This window comes from Antechinus flavipes, chromosome 4, assembly GCF_016432865.1.
Source record: "Antechinus flavipes isolate AdamAnt ecotype Samford, QLD, Australia chromosome 4, AdamAnt_v2, whole genome shotgun sequence".
NCBI lineage: Eukaryota > Metazoa > Chordata > Mammalia > Dasyuromorphia > Dasyuridae > Antechinus > Antechinus flavipes.
Genome location: NC_067401.1, coordinates 40409295 through 40432973, shown reverse-complemented (window position 1 = coordinate 40432973; position 23679 = coordinate 40409295). Strand labels below are relative to the sequence as shown.

At 37.8% G+C, this 23679-nt stretch overlaps 1 protein-coding gene across 1 annotated transcript in view; it reads left to right on the top strand.

The window, feature by feature from the left end:
• The window catches only part of VPS45 (vacuolar protein sorting 45 homolog), a 74026-nt gene that overhangs the window by 46396 nt on the left and 3951 nt on the right, over window positions 1-23679 (top strand). Inside the window, exon 14 of the mRNA XM_051992777.1 lies at window positions 685-816. Coding sequence (XP_051848737.1) covers window positions 685-816 — 132 coding nt within the window. The remainder of the gene's footprint in view (window positions 1-684; window positions 817-23679) is intronic.

The window sequence follows — 23679 nt, the reverse complement described above, 5'->3', positions numbered from 1 at the left end:
TTTATATGGAGTCACTTTGATAAAAATTGAAAAATCAATAAAACACCTCAATAGATGAGTTACTGACAAGTTGAAAAACCATGCCCTATGCATTAGATATTCTTGATTTTACAAAGGTTTTGAGTGTAAAGGTTTTTGGAGAAAGTTGAGGTTGCTACATGTACAAAATAAATGCTTGTATCTAATAGGGAAGACCAAGTGCCTCACAACTAGTGTTTCCTAAGTTTTGGATAGAGGCCGCTGGCTCCATATTCTACCAAATATTGCTCAAGTGCTTTTACGTGAAAGGACAAGTTTAGCAGAAGCATAAATTATTTTTACATTGGAAGCTGATTCCATAATATGATAAAGCACTCTGGAGCTTCTTGAATATAAAAGATTATTTCTTCATTTTGCCCCTGCAACCATTAGTATGCTATTTTGAAACTCACTGTATGGGGATTATAGGACATCCGCTCATAAATACGGAATAAATGATTATTTGGCATCTCCAAGATTCTGTTTCCTGCCAATTTAGATAAATAAAACTTCCTTGAAACCTTTCATTCTGTACTATTTTTGGTCATGCCCTACCCCCATCTCTACCCTTTTACTTTTTCCCAACCAAAATATTCAAACTGTGTACATATGGTATCAGATTATCTTTATTATTCCAAAGTACTAACTCTCCTTTCTTTACTACAGACCTCAAGACATTATCGTATTTATAATTGGAGGGACCACTTATGAAGAGGCGCTGACAGTTTATAATTTGAATCGCACCACTCTTGGAGTTAGGATTGTCTTGGGAGGGACCACAATACACAATACCAAAAGGTAAAAGATGCAACACACCAGCCATTCCCAGATAGTATGGCTCAGGTCTCCTGTGGACGAGAAAGATTTACTCAAGTGGAGGCCATTGTTAGGAGAGTATTCATTCATTCATTGGTTTGGAGTTAGTCACATGCAGAATCTATCTTCTGTCCCTTTGTTAAAGTGGGTCTACAGAGTAGTGGCTCAGGCAGTACCTTAGTGCAAGAAGTCTGTTGTTTTTATATCTCAGAGGAGAAAGAAATTTAATCATAAACACTACATCTTCGAAAATTCCAAATAGTACTAGTAGGTCCTATTTCTGTATTAAGTTTTAAAAAACACTTTTCTCACAATGGTCCTATGAGATAGGTATAAGTGTTGTAATGGGAGATGTTCAGATTCTTAACTATGTGACTATATAGAATTAATAAGTATGTCTGTAGTAGAATTAAATCTAGCTCTCCAGTCTTCTTAGATCAGTGCTCTTTCTACTACAATATGCTGATGCTGGACATCTCTGGGCTTCCCCATTTTGATGATAAACTTCAGATGTTTCTTTATTCACCCTTTCCTTCCATCTGCTTCTATTTCCCCAAAATAACATACTCAGAGATTTTTCAGAAAATAACAACATAATCATCACTTGATCACCCATACTAAGAAACAGGAACAGTATCATGCACAGCTCAAAAGTTTTAGAAATTTGGCTTCATAATGCATTATTTGTTTTCTTGAAAAAAATTTACATTCTTAATTATGTTTAGCATTGGCTAATGATAAAATAATTTTGCATTCCTGTAGCAGCTGAAAGTTAAAAGAATGTTGATTGAGAGCATACTAAGGGAAATCCATTTAGGATATACTGTGAATAATAGTAAATGGCTCATCTAATCCACAGCTTCTTAAACTATGGATTGTAACACCATGTGGAGTCTGATAATTGATGTGGGGGATCATGAAATTGTGGTTTATTTTCAATAAACATTTGATTTGTATACCTATTTTATATTTCTACATACTCAGGGTCACATAAAAATTTCTCTAACAAAAAGAGATCGTGAGTGGAGAAAGTTTAAGAAGCTCTAATTTAATCGAGAAGTCATAGTCTTTTATGTCTTCAGTCTTCCCCAGTCTTGTCTTATAATTATGCCTTCCCCTGTCAGCTGTTAATCAAGCAAAAATTCAAGGATTCTATCCATTCTTTACTCCCTCCTCCTTTTGAATATACAAAACTCCCTCATCTTGTAATGAAATCATTCCGTCTGCTATATAATAAACTAACTCAACAGAACAAGAGGAAAGTAAGAAGGAATGAAACAGGTGACTTACTCCCATTTGCTATAGTAGAAATGTGGTGCAACCAAAGAGATCCAGGATGGGAGGCTTGCTGGCCAAACCATGAAAGTTATTCAGCAGCTGCTCAGTCTTAGAGTTTCTTTGGAATACTAACTACTAAGAGTAAAATGGTCACTGTGGATTCTACCTCTTTTAAGATAAAACAGTTGTGACTTGGAGTTTGAAAATAATCATCCAGTCTTATTGAGAAGGTTATTCCTATATCTTAAGATGGCAGGAGATTTGATTGGTCCCCAGATAGATTTTTAGTTATCTTTATTACTAGATCATAGATAAGGCAAAATAAAAGGCAATACAAATGATTTATACATGATTTGGGGATGACTTATGGGAGTTTTTGGTTGCAGTGATACTTTTGCACTTAGATTTGGTTTACATTTATATTGGTATTGACTTGTATAATCAGAGTACATTTTGGGCAATGGAACCAAGGTAGCCCAGTATTTAAAGCATGCTACAAAGCAAATAATCAAAGAGTGGACTGTTTTGTCGTAGTTGGTTTAAAAGAAAGGAATGATTTCTAACTGGAGGATAGCTAATACATTTGCCCAGGAAAATGATGGAAGTCTTTTTGCTGTATTCTCAAAACCAGATGAAAAGAGGAAAACACATTCCTACCAGTTTTCAGAAAGCAAGCAAACAGAAATCTTTCCTGTGGTTGTAACTTGAATTTTTGTCTCAAATTGGACCTCTTTTTAATATGTGTAAGCCATCCAAACTCTGCCATTCATCTGCTTCCCTTTGCAGAGAAAAAATGCTTTTTCTTTGAAATTATTGTTTGAATGATATCATCCTACTTGCTGAATAATGTAAACTCACTTTAGGAATCAAGGGGTTTTGTCTGTTGACCATGGAGAGATATGTAAGGATCTTTATTCTCAATGTTTAGGCTTATCTCAGTAACCTACTTATCTCTAGTTAGATAACCTCTCTGTCAGAGTTCTGAAAGATTGATCCCCAAGTAGTTCCTTTGAAAGACGTTTTTCCTGTTGAGATTCTGCTGCTTTCTGACCTGCTCCTAAGGGTAAGTTTGCTTGTCACTTAAAATCAGAGTTTAGACTGAGCATTCAGATTTTCCCTGAAGTCAGTACCTGAATTCCAGAGCAGACAATTTTAAGGAAGTCAACCCTCTACAACACTTTTGACCAGATATTCTGTTATTGAGCTCATTTTGGTCTATCTCTACCAAGTCTGCCACTTTTTTGAATGATATTCCAGTTTGAACCATTCATCTCTGATGGGACTTTTTTTTTAATTGCCAAAGTGTATATCAACTTGGAAAAATTCACCTGACCATATGATTCATTGTTCTGTTCTGATGCTCATCACCTGCAGAGTTCTCCTTCCTGAGCCTCTGTTCCTGGTTCTTTTTTTATAGAACTCTTAGTAGGTAGTAAAATGTGCGTTTCAGAGATTAAGTATTCGGTTGTCACATGAAGACAGTTCTAGGCAGTGGTGTGAAATTATTAGCCCTGAGGCTTGAGCTTCACAATGAATGCCACCTTTGTTATCAGGAGTCTATTCAGTAAACCTCCAAGTCCCAGCTAAAGCTAACAGCTCCTTAAACATATTGAGGTGCAGTTACAAGGAAAGTTAACATTGAAAATAATACTTTATATGTCTCAACTTAATGAGACTGGTTTGAACCAGAAAATGCTAAATCTTGGCAAAAAGAAAACATAATATAGCCATTTCTTTTGCTAGGCTATTGGTTTTCTTACTTTTATTTTCTGATGTCTCCATCTGTGGAACATCTATGTCAGTCTGATATAAGAGTTGGGTGTGTGTTTGTTTTTCTGCAAAAACACTAAAAACCTCAACTTCAACAGGTTAGCAGAGATCTATAAGTCCTCTTTAGTTAAGTGGAAATTTTGAAAGAAAAAATGTCCCCTCAGAAAGCAGAGAACAAAAAACAATGGAGAGAATTTAGAGACCCAAAGGCTAGCAATGGCAGATGCAGCACGAGGAGGAAGGAAATGGGCACTTGTTGGCTGGGGATACCCGTACCAGAACTGCTCCTTGTAGGGAAAATACAGCTGTGCCAGGGCAGGTTCGAGCCAGAGGTTGCGCTCACCTGGTCAGAAGCTTCAGCCAGGATTGAGCAGAGCCCCAAATCCCAGGCCCAAGGGCAGCTCTGTCCCATAAACATTGTGTCTACAGCAGATTAGGGTAGGGAAGAATCCTGTTCCTCTGCTTCTGGTTTGGCTTGTGGCTCCCTTTCTATCACGTGTCACTGTGGATTCTGACAAGATAAAAAACAGGTGGGCTTGGTGTGTTTTATCTCACTGTGAAAATAATCTTCCTGTATCCTTTTGAGGTAAGTTAGAAACTGTAGGGCCCAACTGAACGCACAGTAGGCAGATGTCCCAGAGCCAGTGGGTACAGCCCTTAATTGGATAGAATTTGAGACTAACCTGGAGATCCTCTTTACCTCAAATAGAAGATTGGTGGCAAGAGTGAGGTTGAGATGTTCTGTCTTGTCTCCCAAAATGGCATCTGTATGACTGCTTCTTGTTATAGGTAGCAGTTCAAGTAACCAACCACCCAGTTTCTGCAGTACAAAGAGCAGTAACCTGTGCTGCTATAACTCAATAAACTCAGCCACACAAGCTTGCCCATTTCTGGTGTTGGGGAGAAATCAGAAAGACCTGTGTGTTAAGATAACTTCTTCCAGCAGAGGCTAGCCTCCTAGCTATCAGACAGGATTCCATCTTCCTCTCATCTCCTTTTTTTTCATCTTTCTGCAGGCGTATATTTTAAAATAGAGTGTATGTTATTTGAATCCAAAGCTTAATTTGCCTTTGAGGTTATAGATTAAGTTCTTAAGTATCTTGGTTTGGGGAATATTTGGTTTTTTAAAACAGTCTTTCAAGTGTTTATCTCTTAAGCAAGTCAAGATTTTGTCCCAGAGAAGTAAAAAAATATGTTTCTGTGTGTGTGTGTCTGTCTCTGTGTGAGGTGCCTGGTTATATGTTATTTGTTTCTGTAGAATCAGCTGATGAGGCATGACATGTACCTGTATTTGTCTAGAATTAAAGACCATATAGGGTAAAATGGTTCACTTCCTTTTAAGATCCTAAGGGACATGATAATAATAGCCTGCACGAGTATGGTGCTTCAGAGTTTTCGAGCACTTTGCATATATTAGCTTATTTGATTTTCACAGCAGCTAGGAGGGAAATAATATTATTATCTTCATTTTACTGAGGCGGAAACTGAAGCTAAGAGAGATGGAGTGACTTTTCCAGGTGTACACACTTAGATTCATAGTTAGCCAGGTGACCCAGTGGCTAGAGCACAGGAAGATCCAAGTTCAGATCCAGCCTCAGACACTTATTAGTTCATGTAGCCCTGGACAGGTAACAACTTCTGTTTGCCATAGTTTTTTATCTGTAAAATGGGAGTAAAAGTAACACCTACCTCCCAAGGTTGTTGTGAGGATCGCATGAGGCTTCTCTGCTTCCTTTCTTCCTGACTCCATGTTAAGTGCTCATCCACTGTGCCACTTAATTGATATGATAAAACTTAGATAAAACTATTATTTTTTTTAAATAATCCTGAACAAAGAGGTGGTAAATATTTTCTTCTCTGTATAATCAGTAAGAGTTTTAACAGTCAGTCATGTTTTTTCTTTCCCCTTTTTACGTAATAAAATGCGGAGAAATAAGAACAACTGCTCAGAGCTTTCTATAAAAGTATAACTGTCATATTTTTTTGAAGGCTAAGAACCTGCTGAAGAAGAGCTCTTTCTGAGAACCCAATTCTGTAATAATAGATTGAAAACATGCCCATTTTCTCAGTTGTCTCATTGCAGAGTCTGCTCTCCCAGGGTCCTTTGTAGAGCTCAGCAAGTCTTGAGCATCTCAGGACTTGCCTGATCTCTCGAAGTTCTGTTCTGTCCTTTCTCTTTATTTACCTACATAATATATACTCAGCTATAAAAAACTATCAGATGTCAAATTCGTGTTGTACCTTACTTTGGTGTGTCAAATGGGATTTTCTAGAATCCTGCTTTGAGACTTGATTACCTGTTACCCAGGTGAGTAAACTATATCCTATGTAGTATCTTCCCATTCATAGCCTAGATCAGGGGTCCTCAAACTACGGCCCGTGGGCCAGATGCAGCAGTTGAGGACTTTATCCCCCTCACCCAGGGCTATGAAGTTTCTTTATTTAAAGGCCCGCAAAACTAAGTTTTTGTTTTTACTATAGTCCGGCCCTCCAACAGTCTGAGGGACAGTGAACTAGCCCCCTATTTAAAAAGTTTGAGGACCCCTGGCCTAGATCAGTCTACACAGAAAATCCTGGGTGAGGTGGAAGGGAGGAAGAGAAGCTCAGTTAAGGGAATCTCTGTTCCTACCTCTCATAGATTTAAGTATATTGTAAAAACTTAAATCCCTGACTGACCCGCAGTATGAAACCAGTAGAGTTTTTTGTCCTAGAGATACTCATTTGGAATGTATTTAATATTTCTGTGGCAAACGATCCTGCCTATAGCAATACAACCTGTGTCTTGGTTGGGGTTTAAGGATGGTCTGCCTTATCACCTCACAACTCAAATCAATATTAAAGAGGCCTAGTCCCTGCCAGTATCAGTTGACACCTTCAGTTGGCAGGGTGGACAGAGAGGCCAAAAAGCAAAAACATCACAGCGTGGAACTGCTCCATCCTGACCCGTATGTGGCTGGCACGAGAAAGAGGCACAGAATATGTGTGGGGAACTACAGTGCTGCCCATGGCTGCCTAAGCTGTGGGTGAGCGAACAGTAGGGCAGCTCAGAGCCCTGCCCTTTTCACAGGCAAGAGGTGCCTTGGAACTAAGATTTTCCAGTTGTCAGATTTCCTTTCACTTGAAAGGGGTCAGCCATAAATGTATGAAAGTGTTGGTGACTTATGCCTACTTCTGTTGTCCTTGGAGCTCATCGGCCGTATCCCTGAATTTACGCTGCTAAGAACAATAATTGAAAGACTTTAAAAAAAAAAAAATAATGCTATAAACACAATCAGCCTCACCAAAATCTATTTCATCAAACAGACATGGAAAATAAAGAGCAAACTCCTACCTCAAATGTCTGATTTCAGCAAAGAAAATACAAACGATTCAAACAACAAACAAGAAAAATACTCCTATTTCATATCTCTCTCCAGGTTACCTGATATCTAGCCATTTTTAAGAGAAGGAGGCCTTTTAATTTGAAATGTCATTAGCCAACCACTTTTTTGTCAGATATATACCACTTTCTGCCTTCTAAAAAATAATGTTAAACTAGAGCAGAGGGAGTTTTTAAAGGCCAGGGCCAATAAAAAAACATTCAGTTGTGCCTGAAGATTTACTTTGTCCAGGTATCATTGAGGGTGAAAATTAAAAGTGAAAAAACATTTTTCTAATTAAAATGATTAACTTGATTAAAAGTGGCACTTTTAGATTAGCCACCCAAGGAGGCATCTGATTGCTAGTAGCACTTAACAATGGCAGATGTCAGGCAGAACCTTTTGCCAAAGGGTTTAGTTTAGGGCATTTTAAGGGGGAAAAAACTAGCTGACATGTACTTAGTGTATGTAAATTTGAACCAAGGAGCAAATTCGTATTGTCAACAGGTACTTTGTAGATCTCTACCTAACAAGTAATACTAGAAACTTGGAGCTTCTCTTGTGACCATGAGTTGGCTCAATCTCTGAATTATTTACAGAAAAATTAGGATACTGTGACAGAATTTGCATTTCAAAGGGAGAGAAATCTAGAGGGCACTCCCCACATGTTGGTATTTCTAGACAGGCTATCAGAGCCCAGACTTTCGCTGTTGAGAATAAGTCACTAAGAGTTGCTTTCCCGATGTAGCAGGTAAATAGGCTTGAGCTGTGATGACTGAGTTAATTCCTCTTAGTAATTAAAAAATCTCCCTGTCTTGGAATTGCAAACACATTATTATGGACATCCTGAAACAAAACAAATTTAACCTAAAATTCTGATTTGAAGTGGTGTGTCACCTGGCTCTAGTTTGATCAAACCACTGGAGTTATTTAAGTAGTAATGCATCCATCCATTTGTATTACTCTTTGAGATATAGCAGTAGTAGTCAGTCTGTCCCCTCTTCCCTCTTACCCCCATTAAATGGGGGGAGGGTTGGGCATCTGATTGTCACTAGGACCTTCTCTTCCTCTCTCTCTGTCTCTGTTTCTCTCTCTCTTTCTGTCTTTCTCTGTGTGTGTGTGTGTGTGTGTGTGTGTGTTTTTCTCTCTTCCCCCTTTTCCTCTCTGTCTTTCAGATACACACACACAAAATACCCCCTTTCAGTTCCACAAAATTAAACTAACTACATCTTCAGCGTTTTAACAGTTTTCATATAGTCCTCTGAATGGATTCTCTTGATGTGATGGGTTTTCGTTTGTTCTAAGGAATGATCTCTACCCCAGAGTTGCAGTGGTCCCAACACACTATTCCTGTCTTTGTGGTTCTTGCTTGTGAGAGAGCTGTTTTTATTCCTAGATGATAACCTCCTTTCAGACCTCCCTGTAATTGATATCATGGGCCGGTCTCTCCCCAAGGGATACCATCCATCGCTAGCTTTGTACATAACCCTCAAGGTTATCTTTTTCTCCTCTCTTCACATGATATGCCAGTGAATGTTACATGTAGAACTCTATGTACGTGCCATAGTTACATTTTTGCATTTGTTTCTTAGTGTAGGAAAGAGACAAACAGCAAGGCTATTCTTTTTTTTTTTCTTTTGTAATTCAAGTCCTTAATTATATTAGTGTAAGGGTGAGAGGAAGAGCAGTCGTCTTAGAAAAGGCAGAATTATGCTACCTTGTTCCAAGAAGGTACCAAAGAGAAAACTAATCTCATTGGGACTTAGGATCCCAGAAGAATATTTCATATCTTAACCTAAGATATATTTCAGAAACAGCTGTAGAATTCACTGTTAGTATTTGAGTACAGAAAGTCATAGATCTGGTATATTCATCCCACAGTAGTCTGAGCATGTTATCTTATTCCATAGACATAGAAAAGAGGATGCATGTAAGATGTTAAATCAATTTAGAATGTCAGTAGTTGTTGATAAAGCAAACTTTTAAATGGTAATAAAACTCAATAGAAAAAATTTTAATCAAAGCTTTTAGAATATAGTATTATTCTAAGGATATACCTTTGTTCATCAATAATTTGAATTTCAGCTCCTCTGGGGTTCAGGAAACATGGAGTATTGATAATAGTTTTTTGATAGATTAATAAAACTGAGATTCATAAAAGCATCAGGCTAAGGAGCTGATCTAGACAGGCAACCCTAGAGTCTTCAATCTTCACATTTGTCATAGCTAAACTGACCAAAAATAACAAATTCCAATATAGACAAAGCAGGGGCAGCTAGGTAACAGTGGATAGAGCATCAGCCCTGAAGTCAGGAGAACCTGCGTTCAAATCTGGCCTTAACTTAACACTTACTAGCTGTGTGACCCTGGGCAAGTCACTTAACCCCAATTGCCTCAGCAAAAAAAAAAAAAGATATAGATATATATATATATAAGAGAGAGAGAGAGAGAGAGAGAGAGAAAACCATATCTATTGTTAGTCTTGGACTATAATAGAAATTTAGATTAGAGACAAAAACAAAATTCCCAGAAATTATTTAGAATTAGCTATCAAAAGAGAAGCCAAAATTCCCTGGGATAGAGAATCTAAGAATAAGTTAAATGTTTCTCTTTCTTTCCTAACATTCCCCCTTCCCATTTGAGTGGGTTATGTGTAGATACTTCCTGAAGGCTAGAATTTAGAAGAGATGATGACTTAAGTCCCTACTGAGTAGGCTAGGCTTTTAATCACACTCCCTTCTCTCCTCACTTATGGGAGGCAAAGAATAGAAAAGTGAGTCTCTTTTGAAATTCCATATAACTGACCATCTTCCTTAAGTGGGAGGCTGTGATTAACTGGCTTAGAATGCTTTATGAGTGATAGCATTGTTGATTTCACCAAGAAAATTACCTGACTCACTAAAAACATCGCTTTAATGGAATGGAACTTTCTTTCATAAATTTCCATGTTGATATGACAAATGAGAATGCTTGTAAATGGACAAAGGCAGATTTGCTAATTCCTTCCATTCCCAGGAATGTGGTATGTAGTGGTATCCTTCAAAAACTGAAAGCCATAAGTGGTCCTATCTTAATCAGTTACCGGATCCAAAGTTTGCCAACAGTAAGGACTTTTTGAAAGGGAACTGCTTGTATTCGTTTGCCTTTTGTCAATAGGTCTTTTAAGGTGGTACATTTTCAATGACTGGATGGTTTTAAACCCCTGTGAGGCCTTGGCAGGTAGACTTTTTCTCCCTTTTTTTTTTGAACACATCCCTTTTACAAATTGTATCTTTTTTCTTTTTTTTATTATTATAGCTTTTTATTTACAAAACATATGCATGAGTAATTCTTCAACCTTGATCTTTGCAAAAACTTCTGTTCCAGTTTTTCCCCTCCTTCCCTTCACCCCGTCCCCTAGATGGCAGATAGTCTAATACATGTTAAATATGTTAAAATATATGTTAATTCCAATATATGTGTACATATTTATACACTTATCTTGCTATACAAGAAAAAAAAGAAAGAAAAAATCTGAGAAGGAAAACAAAAATGTAAGCAAACAATAATAGAAAGAGTGGAAATGTTATGTTGTGGTTCACACTCATTTCCCATAATTCTCTCTCTGGGTGTACCTGATTCTCTTCATTACTGATCAATTGGAACTTGGTTTGAATCATCTCATTGTTGAAGAGACCCACGTCCATTAGAATTGATCATCATATAATCTTGTTATCATGTACGGTGACCTCCTAGTTCTGCTTATTTCATTTAGCATCAGTTCATGTAAGTCTCTCCAAGTCTCTCTGAAATCATCCTGCTGGTCATTTCTTATAGAACAACAATATTCCATAACATTCATATACCACAATTTATTCAGCCATTCTCCAATTGATGGGCATCTATTCATTTTTCAGTTTCTGCCCACTACAAAGAGGGCTGCCACAAACATTCTTGCACATATTTCCCTTATTTAAGATCTCTTTGGGATATAAGCCTAGTAGTAACACTGCTGGATCAAAGGGTATGTACAGTTTGATAACTTTTTGAGCATAGTTCCAAATTGCTCTCCAGAATGGTTGGATCAGTTCACAACTCCACCAACAATGCATCAGTGTCCGCCAGTCTGAGAGGTGTGTAGTGATTTCTCAGAGTTGTCTTAATTTGCATTTCTCTGGTCAATAATGATTTGGAACAACTTTTCATATGACTAGAAATAGTTTCAATTTCTTCATCTGAAAATTGTTCATATCCTTTGACTATTTATCAATTGGAGAATGGCTTGATTTCTTATAAATTTGAGTCAATTCTCTATATATTTTGGATATGAGGCTTTTATCAGAATCTTTCACTGTAAAAATGTTTTCTCAGTTTTTGCTTCCCTTCCAATCTTATCTTCATTAGTTTTGTTTGTACAAAAACTTTTTAACTTAATATAATCAAAATTTTCTATTTTGTGATCAATAATGATCACTAGTTCTTTGGTCACAAATTCTTTCCTCCTCCACAGGTCTGAGAGGTAAACTATCCTATGTTCTTCTAATTTATTTACAATCTCATTCTTTATGTCTAGATCATGAACCTTTTTTGACCTTATTTTGTTATATGGTGTTAAGTGTGGGTCAGTGCCTAATTTCTGCTATATTAGTTTCCAATTTTCCCAGCAGTTTTTGTCAAATACTGACTTTGTATCCCAAAAGCTGGGTTTTGTCAAACACTAAATTGCTATAGTCATTGACTATTTGGTCCTGTGAACCTAATCTATTCCACTGATCAACTAGTCTATTTCTTAGCCAATACCAAATGGTTTTGATGATCTCTGCTTTATAATATAGTTTTAGATCAGGTACAGCTAGGCCATCTTTATTTGATTTTTTTTCATTAATTCCCTTGAAATTCTTGACCTTTTGTTCTTCCAGATAAATTTTGTTGTTATTATTTTCTAGGTCAATAAAATAGTTTTTTGGGAGTCTGATTGGTATAGCATTAAATAAATAGATTAGTTTAGGTAGTATTGTCATCTCTATTTTATTTGCTCAGCCTATCCAAGAGCACTTAATATTTTTCCAATTGTTTAGAACTGACTTTATTTGTGTGCAAAGTGTTTTGTAGTTTTGCTCATATAGTTCCTAACTTTCCCTTGACAAATAGATTCCCAAATATTTTATACTATTGATAATTATTTTAAATGGAATTTTTCTTTGTATCTCTTGTTGTTGGATTTTGTTGGTGATGTATAAAAATGCTGATGATCTATGTGGATTTATTTTGTATCCTGTAACTTTGCTAAAGGTGTGGATTATTTCTAATAGCTTTTTAGTAGAATCTCTGGGGTTCTCTAAGTATACCATCATATCATCTGCAAAGAGTGATAATTTGGTTTCCTCATTACCTTCTCTTAATTCCTTTAATCTGTTTTTCATCTCTTATTGTCAAAACTAGCATTTCTAATACAATGTTGAATAGTAATGGTGATAATGGGCAACCTTGTTTCACTCCTGATCTTATTGGGAATGGTGGGTCCAGTTTATCCCCATTACATATGATGCTTACTGAATGGTTTTAAATAGATGCTAGTAATTATTTTAAGAAAAAGTCCATTTATTCCTATACTCTCTAGTGTTTTTAATAAGAATAGGTGTTGGGTTTTATCACCTGCTTTTTCTGCATCTGTTGAGATGATCATATGGTTTTTGTTAATTTGGTTATTGATATAGTCAATTATGCTAATAGTTTTCCTAATATTGAACCAGCTCTGCATTCCTGGTAAAAATCCTACTTGGTCATGGTGGGATCCTGGGGATGATTTTCTGTAATCTTTTTGCTAATATTTTATTTAAGATTTTGTGCCTTTTGGGGGGGGGCATGTTTTATAATTTAAAATCTTAATCCCTTTTCAGTTATGGTCCCAAGTTGTCATTTCTCAAAAGAGATCTAGGGAAAAAAAAATTCAAAACCATGATTATTTGACATGCTTAGACATTATTGGAGACCACTGTTTATCTGAGAGCCTTGGAAAAACCCTAGCATATGTAAGAAAAATTAATTTTTAGAATAGAAGTAAATAATTCTTATGATAAAGTTATTTGTGTTGTATATGACCAGCATTGGGACTCAAAATGAAAAGACGAAATGATGGAACAAGCCAACTTTATCTCTGTCTTTGAGAATGTTTTCTATTTCTATCAGGGCAATAAGATGCAAGAGAAAATGTGTGCCAGATGCATATCAAATACTGATCATGATTGTTTGCTCAATTTGGGCCTGGGGAGAAAGATAGATTAATGCAGTGTGGCCTATTGGTATTTATTGTGGTTGACTGCTTGAAAAGAGTGATTAGTTAGCTTCAAAACAGTCTCCTCAAAAGAAGAATTAGGCCAACCCAACCATCCTTAAGCTACATGATCACAAAACTACTTGATTTGTTCAGTGGTAATTTATTGATGACTTACCCTGGGTGCATTCAGAGAAATGTAATACTTGGGCTGTGCCCTCAGGAACATGGTTGGGGAAAGACATGAAACAGCAAGGAGTTATTGATATTCCTTTCCAAAATTCAATCGTGAGTTGATATTGTGATTAATAGAATATTTCAGTGTGGATTAGGGAATTAATTTTTTGTTCTCATAAATTCAAGAAATTTTCTTTATTGAAAATCATGGCATTAAAAATTAAATCAGTCAGCAAACATTAAGAGCTATGCCCCAGATGTTGTTCTAAGTGTTAAGGATACAAAAAAGCAAAAAACAGTCCCTGCCCTCAAAGACCATGCATTCTAATAGAGAAGATAAGTACATAAATAAATGCTGATGGGGCAGCTAGGTGGATTTAGGTGCAATAGATAGAGGACTGGCCCTAGAGTCAGGAGGATCTGGCTTCAGTTCTGGCAGCAGACACCTACTAGCTATGTGATCCTGAATAAGTCACTTAATCTTGATTGTCCCCTCCCCCCCCCCAAAAAAAAATAGATGGAAGATAATCCAGAACTGCCTCCTGCAGAAAATGGAATTTAAGCTAAATCTTGAGAGAGGTGGATATGAAAAGGGTCCCAGGGATGAGGAACAGCTGGTGCACAGACAGCGTGAAGGAGCAGTCAGTAGGACCAATAAAGCTGGATAGTGGATTACCATGAGAACTGGTAAGGGAGGAAGGGACCAGACCAAAGAGAGTTTACTCAAATGCCAGAGGACTTGATTTTTTGATCCTGGAGGTGATAGGAAGCCCCTGGAGTTTATGGAGAAGGGAGAAATGGGCTCATCTAAGTGGTGGATAAATGGAGCAGGAAAAGGTTGGACAAGGAGTGATGAGGGTGTGACTGCCATGGTGGTGGTGTGAGTGAAAAGAAGGGGATATAGACAGAGATGCTATGAAGTGGAAATAAGACTGATTGGCTCTGTGGAGGGAGGGGGTATGAGGGAATGGGTTTGACAGCAAGCTGGCGTGGAACAGGGACATTTAGAAGAACGGTTGATCTGAGATATCACTACACACCTGTCAGATTGGCTAAGATGACAGGAAAAAATAATGATGAATGTTGGAGGGGATGCGGGAAAACGGGGACACTGATGCATTGTTGGTGGAATTGTGAACGAATCCAGCCATTCTGGAGAGCAATCTGGAATTATGCCCAAAAAGTTATCAAACTGTGCATACCCTTTGATCCAGCAGTGTTTCTATTGGGCTTATACCCCAAAGAGATACTAAAAAAGGGAAAGGGACCTGTATGTGCCAAAATGTTTGTAGCAGCCCTGTTTGTAGTGGCTAGAAACTGGAAAATGAATGGATGCCCATCAATTGGAGAATGGCTGGGTAAATTGTGGTATATGAATGTTATGGAATATTATTGCTCTGTAAGGAATGACCAGCAGGATGAACACAAAGAGGCTTGGAGAGACCTACATGGACTGATGCTAAGTGAGATGAGCAGAACCAGGAGATCATTATACACTTCGACAACGATATTGTATGAGGATGTATTCTGATGGAAGTGGATTTCTCTGACAAAGAGACTTAACTGAGTTTCATTGGATAAATGATGGACAGAAACAGCTACACCCAAAGAAGGAATACTGGGAAATGAATGTGAACTATTTGATTTTTGATTTTCTTCCCGAGTTATTTTTACCTTCTGAATCCAATTCTCCCTGTGAAGCGGGAGAACTGTTCGGTTCTGCAAATAGGTATTGTATCTAGGATATACTGCAACATATTTAACATATATAGGACTGCTTGCCATCTTGGGGGGGGGGGGAGGGAGGGAGAGGAAAAAACGAAACATAAGTGATTGCAAGGGATAATGCTGTGTAAAAATTATCCTGGCATGGATTCTGTCAATACAAAGTTATTATTAAATAAAATTAAATTAAAAAAAAATAGAAGAACGGTTGATTTGGATGGGAAGTTTACAGGTGAGATTGAAGGAGGCAAATAGAAGGAGTAATCCAGAGCCAGGACTTAGCAGGAAATTATCTATGATGGGAGAGGAGAGCGAGGGATCCAGGAGCATGTGATAAGAGGTCATGAAAAAATATTGGAGAAGATAGAAGGACCAGAGACTGAAAAACTGCAGGGTTAGGGGTCAAAGAAGCATTTGCTGAAGGGGCCCAATCAACTGTTATTCCTTCCTGGAGCCATTAGTAGAAACTCTTGTCAGGAAACGGGGAAGAATGAACTCCAGTCCCAGAACCTGCTAACTCTAGGTGTTCCTTATCTTTGTCCCCTCCACCAAGCCTAACCCATAGTAGGCATTCAGCAGTCATTTGCAAACATGATTGCATGCCTAGAGCATCATTGCACAGGACTTGTCTGTGATATTCCAGGCTTGGCTAGAGACTCATAGGCCTGTCCCTGTGCCTTCATCCATTGTTGTTGAGGGTCTTGGTAGCATTCTGTCTGAGTCCTCATATCATTGAGATCACATTCCAAACTTCAGGATTTTCTGTGCTGAAAAGCACCAGCCCCCGGGCTCATTTGGTGATAGTATTTAGCTATAATTAGGAGCTTGTTGCTCCATTAATGGAGATACTATGTTCTTCCTAATCATTAATTCCCAAGATTCTTTTCTTTTGATTCATCCACCCCCTAAACCAAAAGGTCCTTTTCACTGCATCCACCTTTCTGTTTTGATCCAGTGAGTCTTCCAGTTCATGTCTTTGGCACAGTATCTGTTTAGAAGTATAGTATTTACTAAAAAGAGAGAAAGATATATGCCTTGAATTTAAATTTATTTTTAGAAAAAATTAATCTTACCTGTGTTGCATTATGGCTCTTTTCTTTACCAAGAACTCAGTAAGCAGATCAGATATGTTTTTGAGAACATAACCCCACATTCTTTGAAGCTGTTTTTTAAAATTTGCAAATAGGGCTTTCATTTCTTCCTATACCCACCTCCAATCCACTAAATGATTGTGTATTCATATTACCAAGTGAAAAGGAATTTATTTGGGAGGTGAGGTTTTTTCTTTTTAAGTGAGATTAATTTAGTTTTAAGAACTCAAAAAAGTAAACCTTCATATTTGTGTTTTTAAACAAGGTCTAAATTTGGAGTCTAAACAGCAATATATTCATTGCTCATAATTTTTTTAAGCATTCTCTGTAATGACTCATCTATAATACAATTCTCCAAATAGAATTTTAAAAGAAATAAAGTAAAGGTGGATTCAGAAAACAAAATCTAGTTGGAAAGAAATAATACAGTATCTTGTGCTGGAGATCAGGAGCTCCTTTTCTTTTCTTTTTTTTTTTTGCTCCTTTGTATAGAAGGATTTCTAAAGGCAGTTTTCAGAGTCACATAATTTTAGAGTTGGAAAGAACCTTAGTGACCATCTAGTCCACACCACCGTAACCATATACAACCACCCAGCCTCAACTTAAAACTCTCCCAAAAGCGAGAAACCTACTGAAGGCAGACCGTTCTGCTCTTGGACCATTGTAAAGATTGGGTAGTTGGAATTTTCTGACATCAAGCCTGAAAGGATGTCTTTGCAACTAAAACTCATTGTCCCTAGTTCTGTCTTCTGAAGACAAACAAAACAAGTCTGATACCTCCATCATACAACAATCATTATGTCCCTTGATTCTTCTCCTGGCAGTTCTTTTGACCAGTCCTCATTTGTTATGAATTCAAGACCCTTTACTGTCCAAGCTGTCCAAGGCTTGACACTGTACAGCTAAGAGCTGAACATGTACTCCAAATTATTGCAGAAAACAGTGGAACTGTTAACTCCTGCTCAGGACTAAACACAGATCCTGGATCACTCTACTGGAGGCCCCCTGTCTCCATAGCTTTAAACCATTAACAGTTGCCCATTCAGCTAGCTCAGAATCTATTTGATTGTTTTCTTTCCTAATCCATAGCTCTCCATCTTTTCCACAAGAATAGTACGAAGTGATTGCACATGTATAACCTATATTACTTAACACCTCAGGGAGGAGGAAGGAGCAGAATTTGGTACACAAAACTTTAAAAAAAAAAAAAAAACAAATTTAAAAAAAAATTGGTTTTAAATTGTTTTAACATGTAATTGGGGAAAATAATTTTTTTTAAAAAAGAATAGTATGAAAATGTTTATCAGAAACTTTGCTAAAATCTAGGAAAACCATATCCAAAGCATTTCTTATATCTTCTAGTTTTGTAATCTGGTCTAGGGAAGACAATAACTATATATATATAAGCATACACATACACACACACAGACACACACACACACACACACATGTGCCCAGTATATGCCAAGCATTATGCTAAGCACTTTTTAAAAATATTATCTCATTTGATACTCACAACAGTCCAACAAAGTAGATACTGTTGTTCCCATTTTACAGTTTGGGAAACTGAGACAAACAAGAGTTTAACTAACTTGCCCAGGGTCACACATCTATTAAATGTATAAAACTGGATTTGAACTCAGATCTTCCTGCCTCCAGACCCAGCTCTCTATCCACTGCAACACCACCTACCTGCCTATCAGAAAAGGAAATGAGGGGGGGTTTTTTGGCTTGACAAAATTATTTTCCAATTACATGTAAAGACAGTTTTCAACATTCATTTTTGTAAAATTTTCTAAAAAAATTTCTCCTTCCTTCTCTTACTTCCTCCCATCCCTAAAGCAGCAAACAATCTGTATAAGTTATACTTGTAAATCAGTTTAAACATACTTCCTTATTAGCCATGTTGTGAAAGAAAAATCCTAACAAAAAACTCCAAGAAAGAAAAAACAAACAAAAGAAGTGAAAACATTATGCTTCAATCCACATTCAATCTCCATAGCTTTCTCTCTGGCTGCAGATGGCATTTTCTATTCCAAATCTATAGGAATTGTTTTGTATCACCATATTGCTGAGAAGAGCTAAGTCTGTCATAGTTGATCATTGCGTAATTTTGCTGTTACTATATACTGTGTTTTCCTGGTTCTGCTTACTTCAGTCAGCATCAGTTCATATAAATCTTTCTAGGCCTTATATCTTGCTGATCGTTTCTTATACAACATTAATATTCCATAACATTCATATACCATAAGTTTTTCAGCCATTCTCCAACTGATGGACATCCACTCAGTTTCCAGTTTCTTGCCACTACAAAAAGAGCTACTACAAACATTTTTGCACGTGTGGATCCCTTTCCCTCCTTTATGATTCCTTTGGGATACAAACCCAGTAGAAACACTTCTGGATCAAAGGGTATGCACAGTTTGATAACCCTTTGGGCATAGTTCCTAATTGCTCTCCAGAGTGGTTCAATTCCACTAGTGAGCATGACTGTTTCTTGTTGAAGCCATTGCTGCCTGTTCTGGCTCTTCATCACTTGTTCCTTTAATGATCCATTCTAGATTTTCCCCGGGAATAGAAATCAGGTTCACTGACCAAAGAAGTCTCCTATGCCCTTTGAAAATATCGATAAATTCAAGGCATGGACCATGAAACAGACTTCACCTGACAGGATCAGTGGTTTCTCATTCCTTTGTATAGAAGTTGGTTCTGTTTACATCAGCTTGCCCCAGAATCAGAAAATTTTAAAGCTGGAAAGGTCTTTTTTTTTTTTTAATTTTTATTTAATAATTACTTTATATTGACACTCGTTTCTGTTCCAATTTTTTTTCCCTCCCTCCCTCCACCCCCTCCCCTAGATGGCAAGCAGTCCTTTATATGTTGGATATGTTGCAGTATATCCTAGATACAATATATGTTTGCAGAACCGAACAGTTCTCTTGTTGCATAGGGAGAATTGGATTCAGAAGGTATAAATAACCCGGGAAGAAAAACAAAAATGCAGATAGTTCACATTCGTTTCCCAGTGTTCTTTCTTTGGGTGTAGCTGCTTTTGTCCGTCATTTATCAATTGAAACTCAGATCTCTTTGTCAAAGAAATCCCCTTCCATCAAAATATGTCCTCATACAATATCGTTGTCGAAGTGTATAATGATCTCCTGGTTCTGCTCATTTCACTTAGCATCAGTTCATGTAAGTCTCGCCAGTCCTCTCTGTATTCATCCTGCTGGTCATTTCTTACAGAACAATAATATTCCATAACATTCATATACCATAATTTACCCAGCCATTCTCCAATTGATGGGCATCCATTCATTTTCCAGTTTCTAGCCACTACAAACAGGGCTGCTACAAACATTTTGGCACATACAGGTCCCTTTCCCTTCTTTAGTATTTCTTTGGGATATAAGCCCAATAGAAACACTGCTGGATCAAAGGGTATGCACAATTTGATAATTTTTTGGGCATAATTCCAGATTGCTCTCCAGAATGGTTGGATTCGTTCACAACTCCACCAACAATGCAATAGTGTCCCAGTTTTCCCGCATCCCCTCCAACATTCATCATTATTTTTTCCTGTCATCTTAGCCAATCTGACAGGTGTGTAGTGGTATCTCAGAGTTGTCTTAATTTGCATTTCTCTGATCAATAATGATTTGGAACACTCTTTCATATGAGTGGTAATAGTTTCAATTTCATCCTCTGAAAATTGTCTATTCATATCCTTTGACCATTTATCAATTGGAGAATGGCTTGATTTCTTATAAATTTGAGTCAGTTCTCTATATATTTTGGAAATGAGGCCTTTATCAGAACCTTTAACTGTGAAAATGTTTTCCCAGTTTGTTGCTTCCCTTCTAGCTGGAAAGGTCTGAAGATGGCCTCTGGTCTAAAACATCTCCAAGAAGTGTATTAATCAGAAGGAAAGGGCAGAGACCAGACCTGGGATTTTATGAGAAGGCACTCCCAAGTGAGGAAGCTTCCTCTACTCCTGCAGACCCACGCATTCTCTGCAGATTCAGTGATCCTGTTGCATATGTCAGCGAGAAGGCATGAACTTAGAGCTTCCTGAGTTTGTTGCTGGCTTTCTTTCTACTACTAACAAACATACATTTGGTCATTATAATTCTGTCCTAAGCAAAGAGGAGAAACCAAACCCCAAAAAGTCTCAACGTTTTCTATTGATGTGGGGTATGTTTCTGTGATCTTCTGTACAAAAGTGGCTCAGTCACTGATGGTATCTGCCACAGCCCAGTGCCTGAAAGGCAGCTCAGGAGTCACTGCTAAGCTTTCTTTACCTCATCACCAGAAGCAGGAACAACAGAAGAGAAGCAGTCCTGCTAGTGGTTCACGTAGAGCAGCTGGGTCCCACCTCCAGCAACAGCTCCTATGAAGGGTGCTATGTACTTTAAGGTATCAACACCCTCCCACTCAACTCCCCCACCCCCACCCCTCCCTCCCCTCCTGGCCCTATCCTGTCAGGCCCAGGCCATGGTGGCCAACTTCTCATCCATTCATGGCCACAGTATATAAATCCTCAGAGCACGCAGGAACTGGCTAGGTTGCTGGTGCAACATTACCTGTGAGGGAGGTCAGCAAGCCCAGCAGGACTCGTCCTGGGTCTTCTTTACACTCCCCATTTCTAAAGTGCATCTGAGCCCATTTCCCGTCTCCTCCTTTTTTGCTCCCTCTCCTTAGCAAGCTGCTTAAGAATAGATATAGCTGTCTGTTTGTCTGTCTGTCTGTGTGTATGTGTGTGTAAAAAACAAAAGCAAAACACCAAAAATAAAGCCAAGAAACCACTTTTTTTCTTTCTTTTTTTCTAATTATTCAAGCTACTTCAGTACTTTCCTGCAGCCTCAGGAACTTTGTTTACTTTGAATTCAACAGAAAACGTTGAGCAGCTAAAGTAGAGGAGCCAATGAGAATTACTATTGTCCTGAACCTGATTCTCATCAAACACAAAGAAATTATTGCTGACTTAGACTGGTGGGAATCTAGAGGGAAGTGACCTGCTCATCTTAGAGTATGTGAGAGAGAAGAAAAGCATGATTTTACTACAGTATTCTATATATCTTTAGAGAATTTCCAGTGGATTCAGAGAAAGGGTATGTAAGGATTATTCTGTGGGGAAGTAGGATGAAAAGATCTCAAGACTGAAATTCTGAAGATACAAAAAGAAATAATTCCAAATAGGAGAGAAAAAAGAATGCTGTCTAAACTTGTTTCTGTAGATATTCTGGGATTCAATTCATCAACTCTTCAGTTTTTTTTTTTTTTTAAGATATTTAATGTTTGTGGCAGCCCTGTTTGTAGTGGCTAGAAGCTGGAAAATGAATGGATGCCCATCAATTGGAGAATGGTTGAGTAAATTGTGGTATATGAACGTTGTGGAATATTATTGTTCTGTAAGGAATGACCAGCAGGATGAATACAGAGAGGACTGGCGAGACTTCCATGAACTGATGCTGAGTGAAATGAGCAGAACCAGGAGATCATTATATACCTCAACAACTATACTGTTTGAGGATGTATTCTGATGGAAGTGGATCTTTTCGATAAAGAGAGCTAATTCAATTTCAATTGATCAAGGATGGACAGAAGCAGCTACACCCAAAGAAAGAACACTGGGAAGTGAATATAAACTGCTTGCATTTTTGTTTTTCTTCCCAGGTTATTTATACCTTCTGAATCCAATTCTCCCTGTGCAACAAGAAAACTGTTCGGTTCTGCACACATATATTGTATCTAGGATATACTGTAACCTATTCAACATGTAAAGGACTGCTTGCCATCTGGGGGAGGGGGTGGAGGGAGGGAGGGGAAAAATCAGAACAGAAGTGAATACAAGGGATAATGCTGTAAAAAATTACCCTGGCATGGGTTCTGGCAATAAAAAGTTATTTTTTAAAAAAAAAGATATTTAAGAAGAGAGAAGCAAAAACAGATAACTGAGGACGAATACAAATAGTGACATGGTTCTGTACAAATAATCCCAGGAAAGCTAGAGTTCAAAATGAATACTAAGGACAAACAAAAAGGGGACTTTAAAAAATATATATCTTTGTACAGTGAGGAAAAAAGAAAATCAAAGATAAAACCTTGCTACTGCTCACAGCAAATTGAACAATGAAAATCAGCAACAAAGAAGACAAAATTACTTAATGTTTTTACTAACAAGGAGAATAATATTTCAACTGGAAAAGCTAAAGAAAACTTGCTACTAGGGACTTGATACATAAGATAAATAGGAAGGTGGTAACAGAATATCCAGACATCATTGATTATTTCACATCATTAGACTCAAAGAAGCTATGTTTGGGGAGGGAGGTTGAAAAACCAGCACATGTGATTACTGACTCACTATTAATAATTATTGAACAACTGTGGAGAACTGAGAAGGTGCCGCATTTTAGGGACCATGCCTAAGGGTATTGTAAGGGGCAGGTCAATTCTCTGAGAGCCTCCACAGCTGTGAACATCTGAAGGGGTTGCAAAGCAGCCTTTACTGACACAGGTGTTGCTTGTGGACCAGGAATGAAATAAATTGAAGGCAGAGGGAAGAGGAGAGATCAGACAATGCAATGGCCTCTCAGTGGAGAGGGGGTGGGGGAGGATGGGAGAAGTCAGAGAACAGCAACTGCCTCTCAGTTTCCTTGAATTACCATCATCTTCTCACAAGAAGAGAAGAAAAGATTTGCCAGAAGTAAAGCAAAATAACATATTGTGTTCCCAACAGCCACAGAACTCAGTGGCAGGTGTTGTCCTAATTTTCAGAAAGGAGTAAAAGGCAGAGTCTGCATACTATAGGCCAGTGAACTTAACTTTAATTCCTAGCAAAATTCTGGAATATATTGTTAAAGGGGCTGTTAGTAAACATTTAGAAAAGGGAACCACCATCATGGCTTCGTCAAGAACAGGTCACAGCAGGCTTGGTTCATTTCCTTTTGGACACGATTACTAGAATAGTAGTGGAAGGGCAGTGTGGTCTGGTGGATAGAGTGCTGGATCTTGGAGTCAGGAATATCTTGACTCACTGACCCTTTACTATTGTGTCATCATAGAACAAGTCACTTCACCTCTAAAACCATAAATTCTAGTCTGATTACGATGTGCATTGTTGGAGAGAATGCTTCCCATGGACAGAATTGTAGCTTCTTAAAACACTGACCTTGATAGACAAGACTGGCAG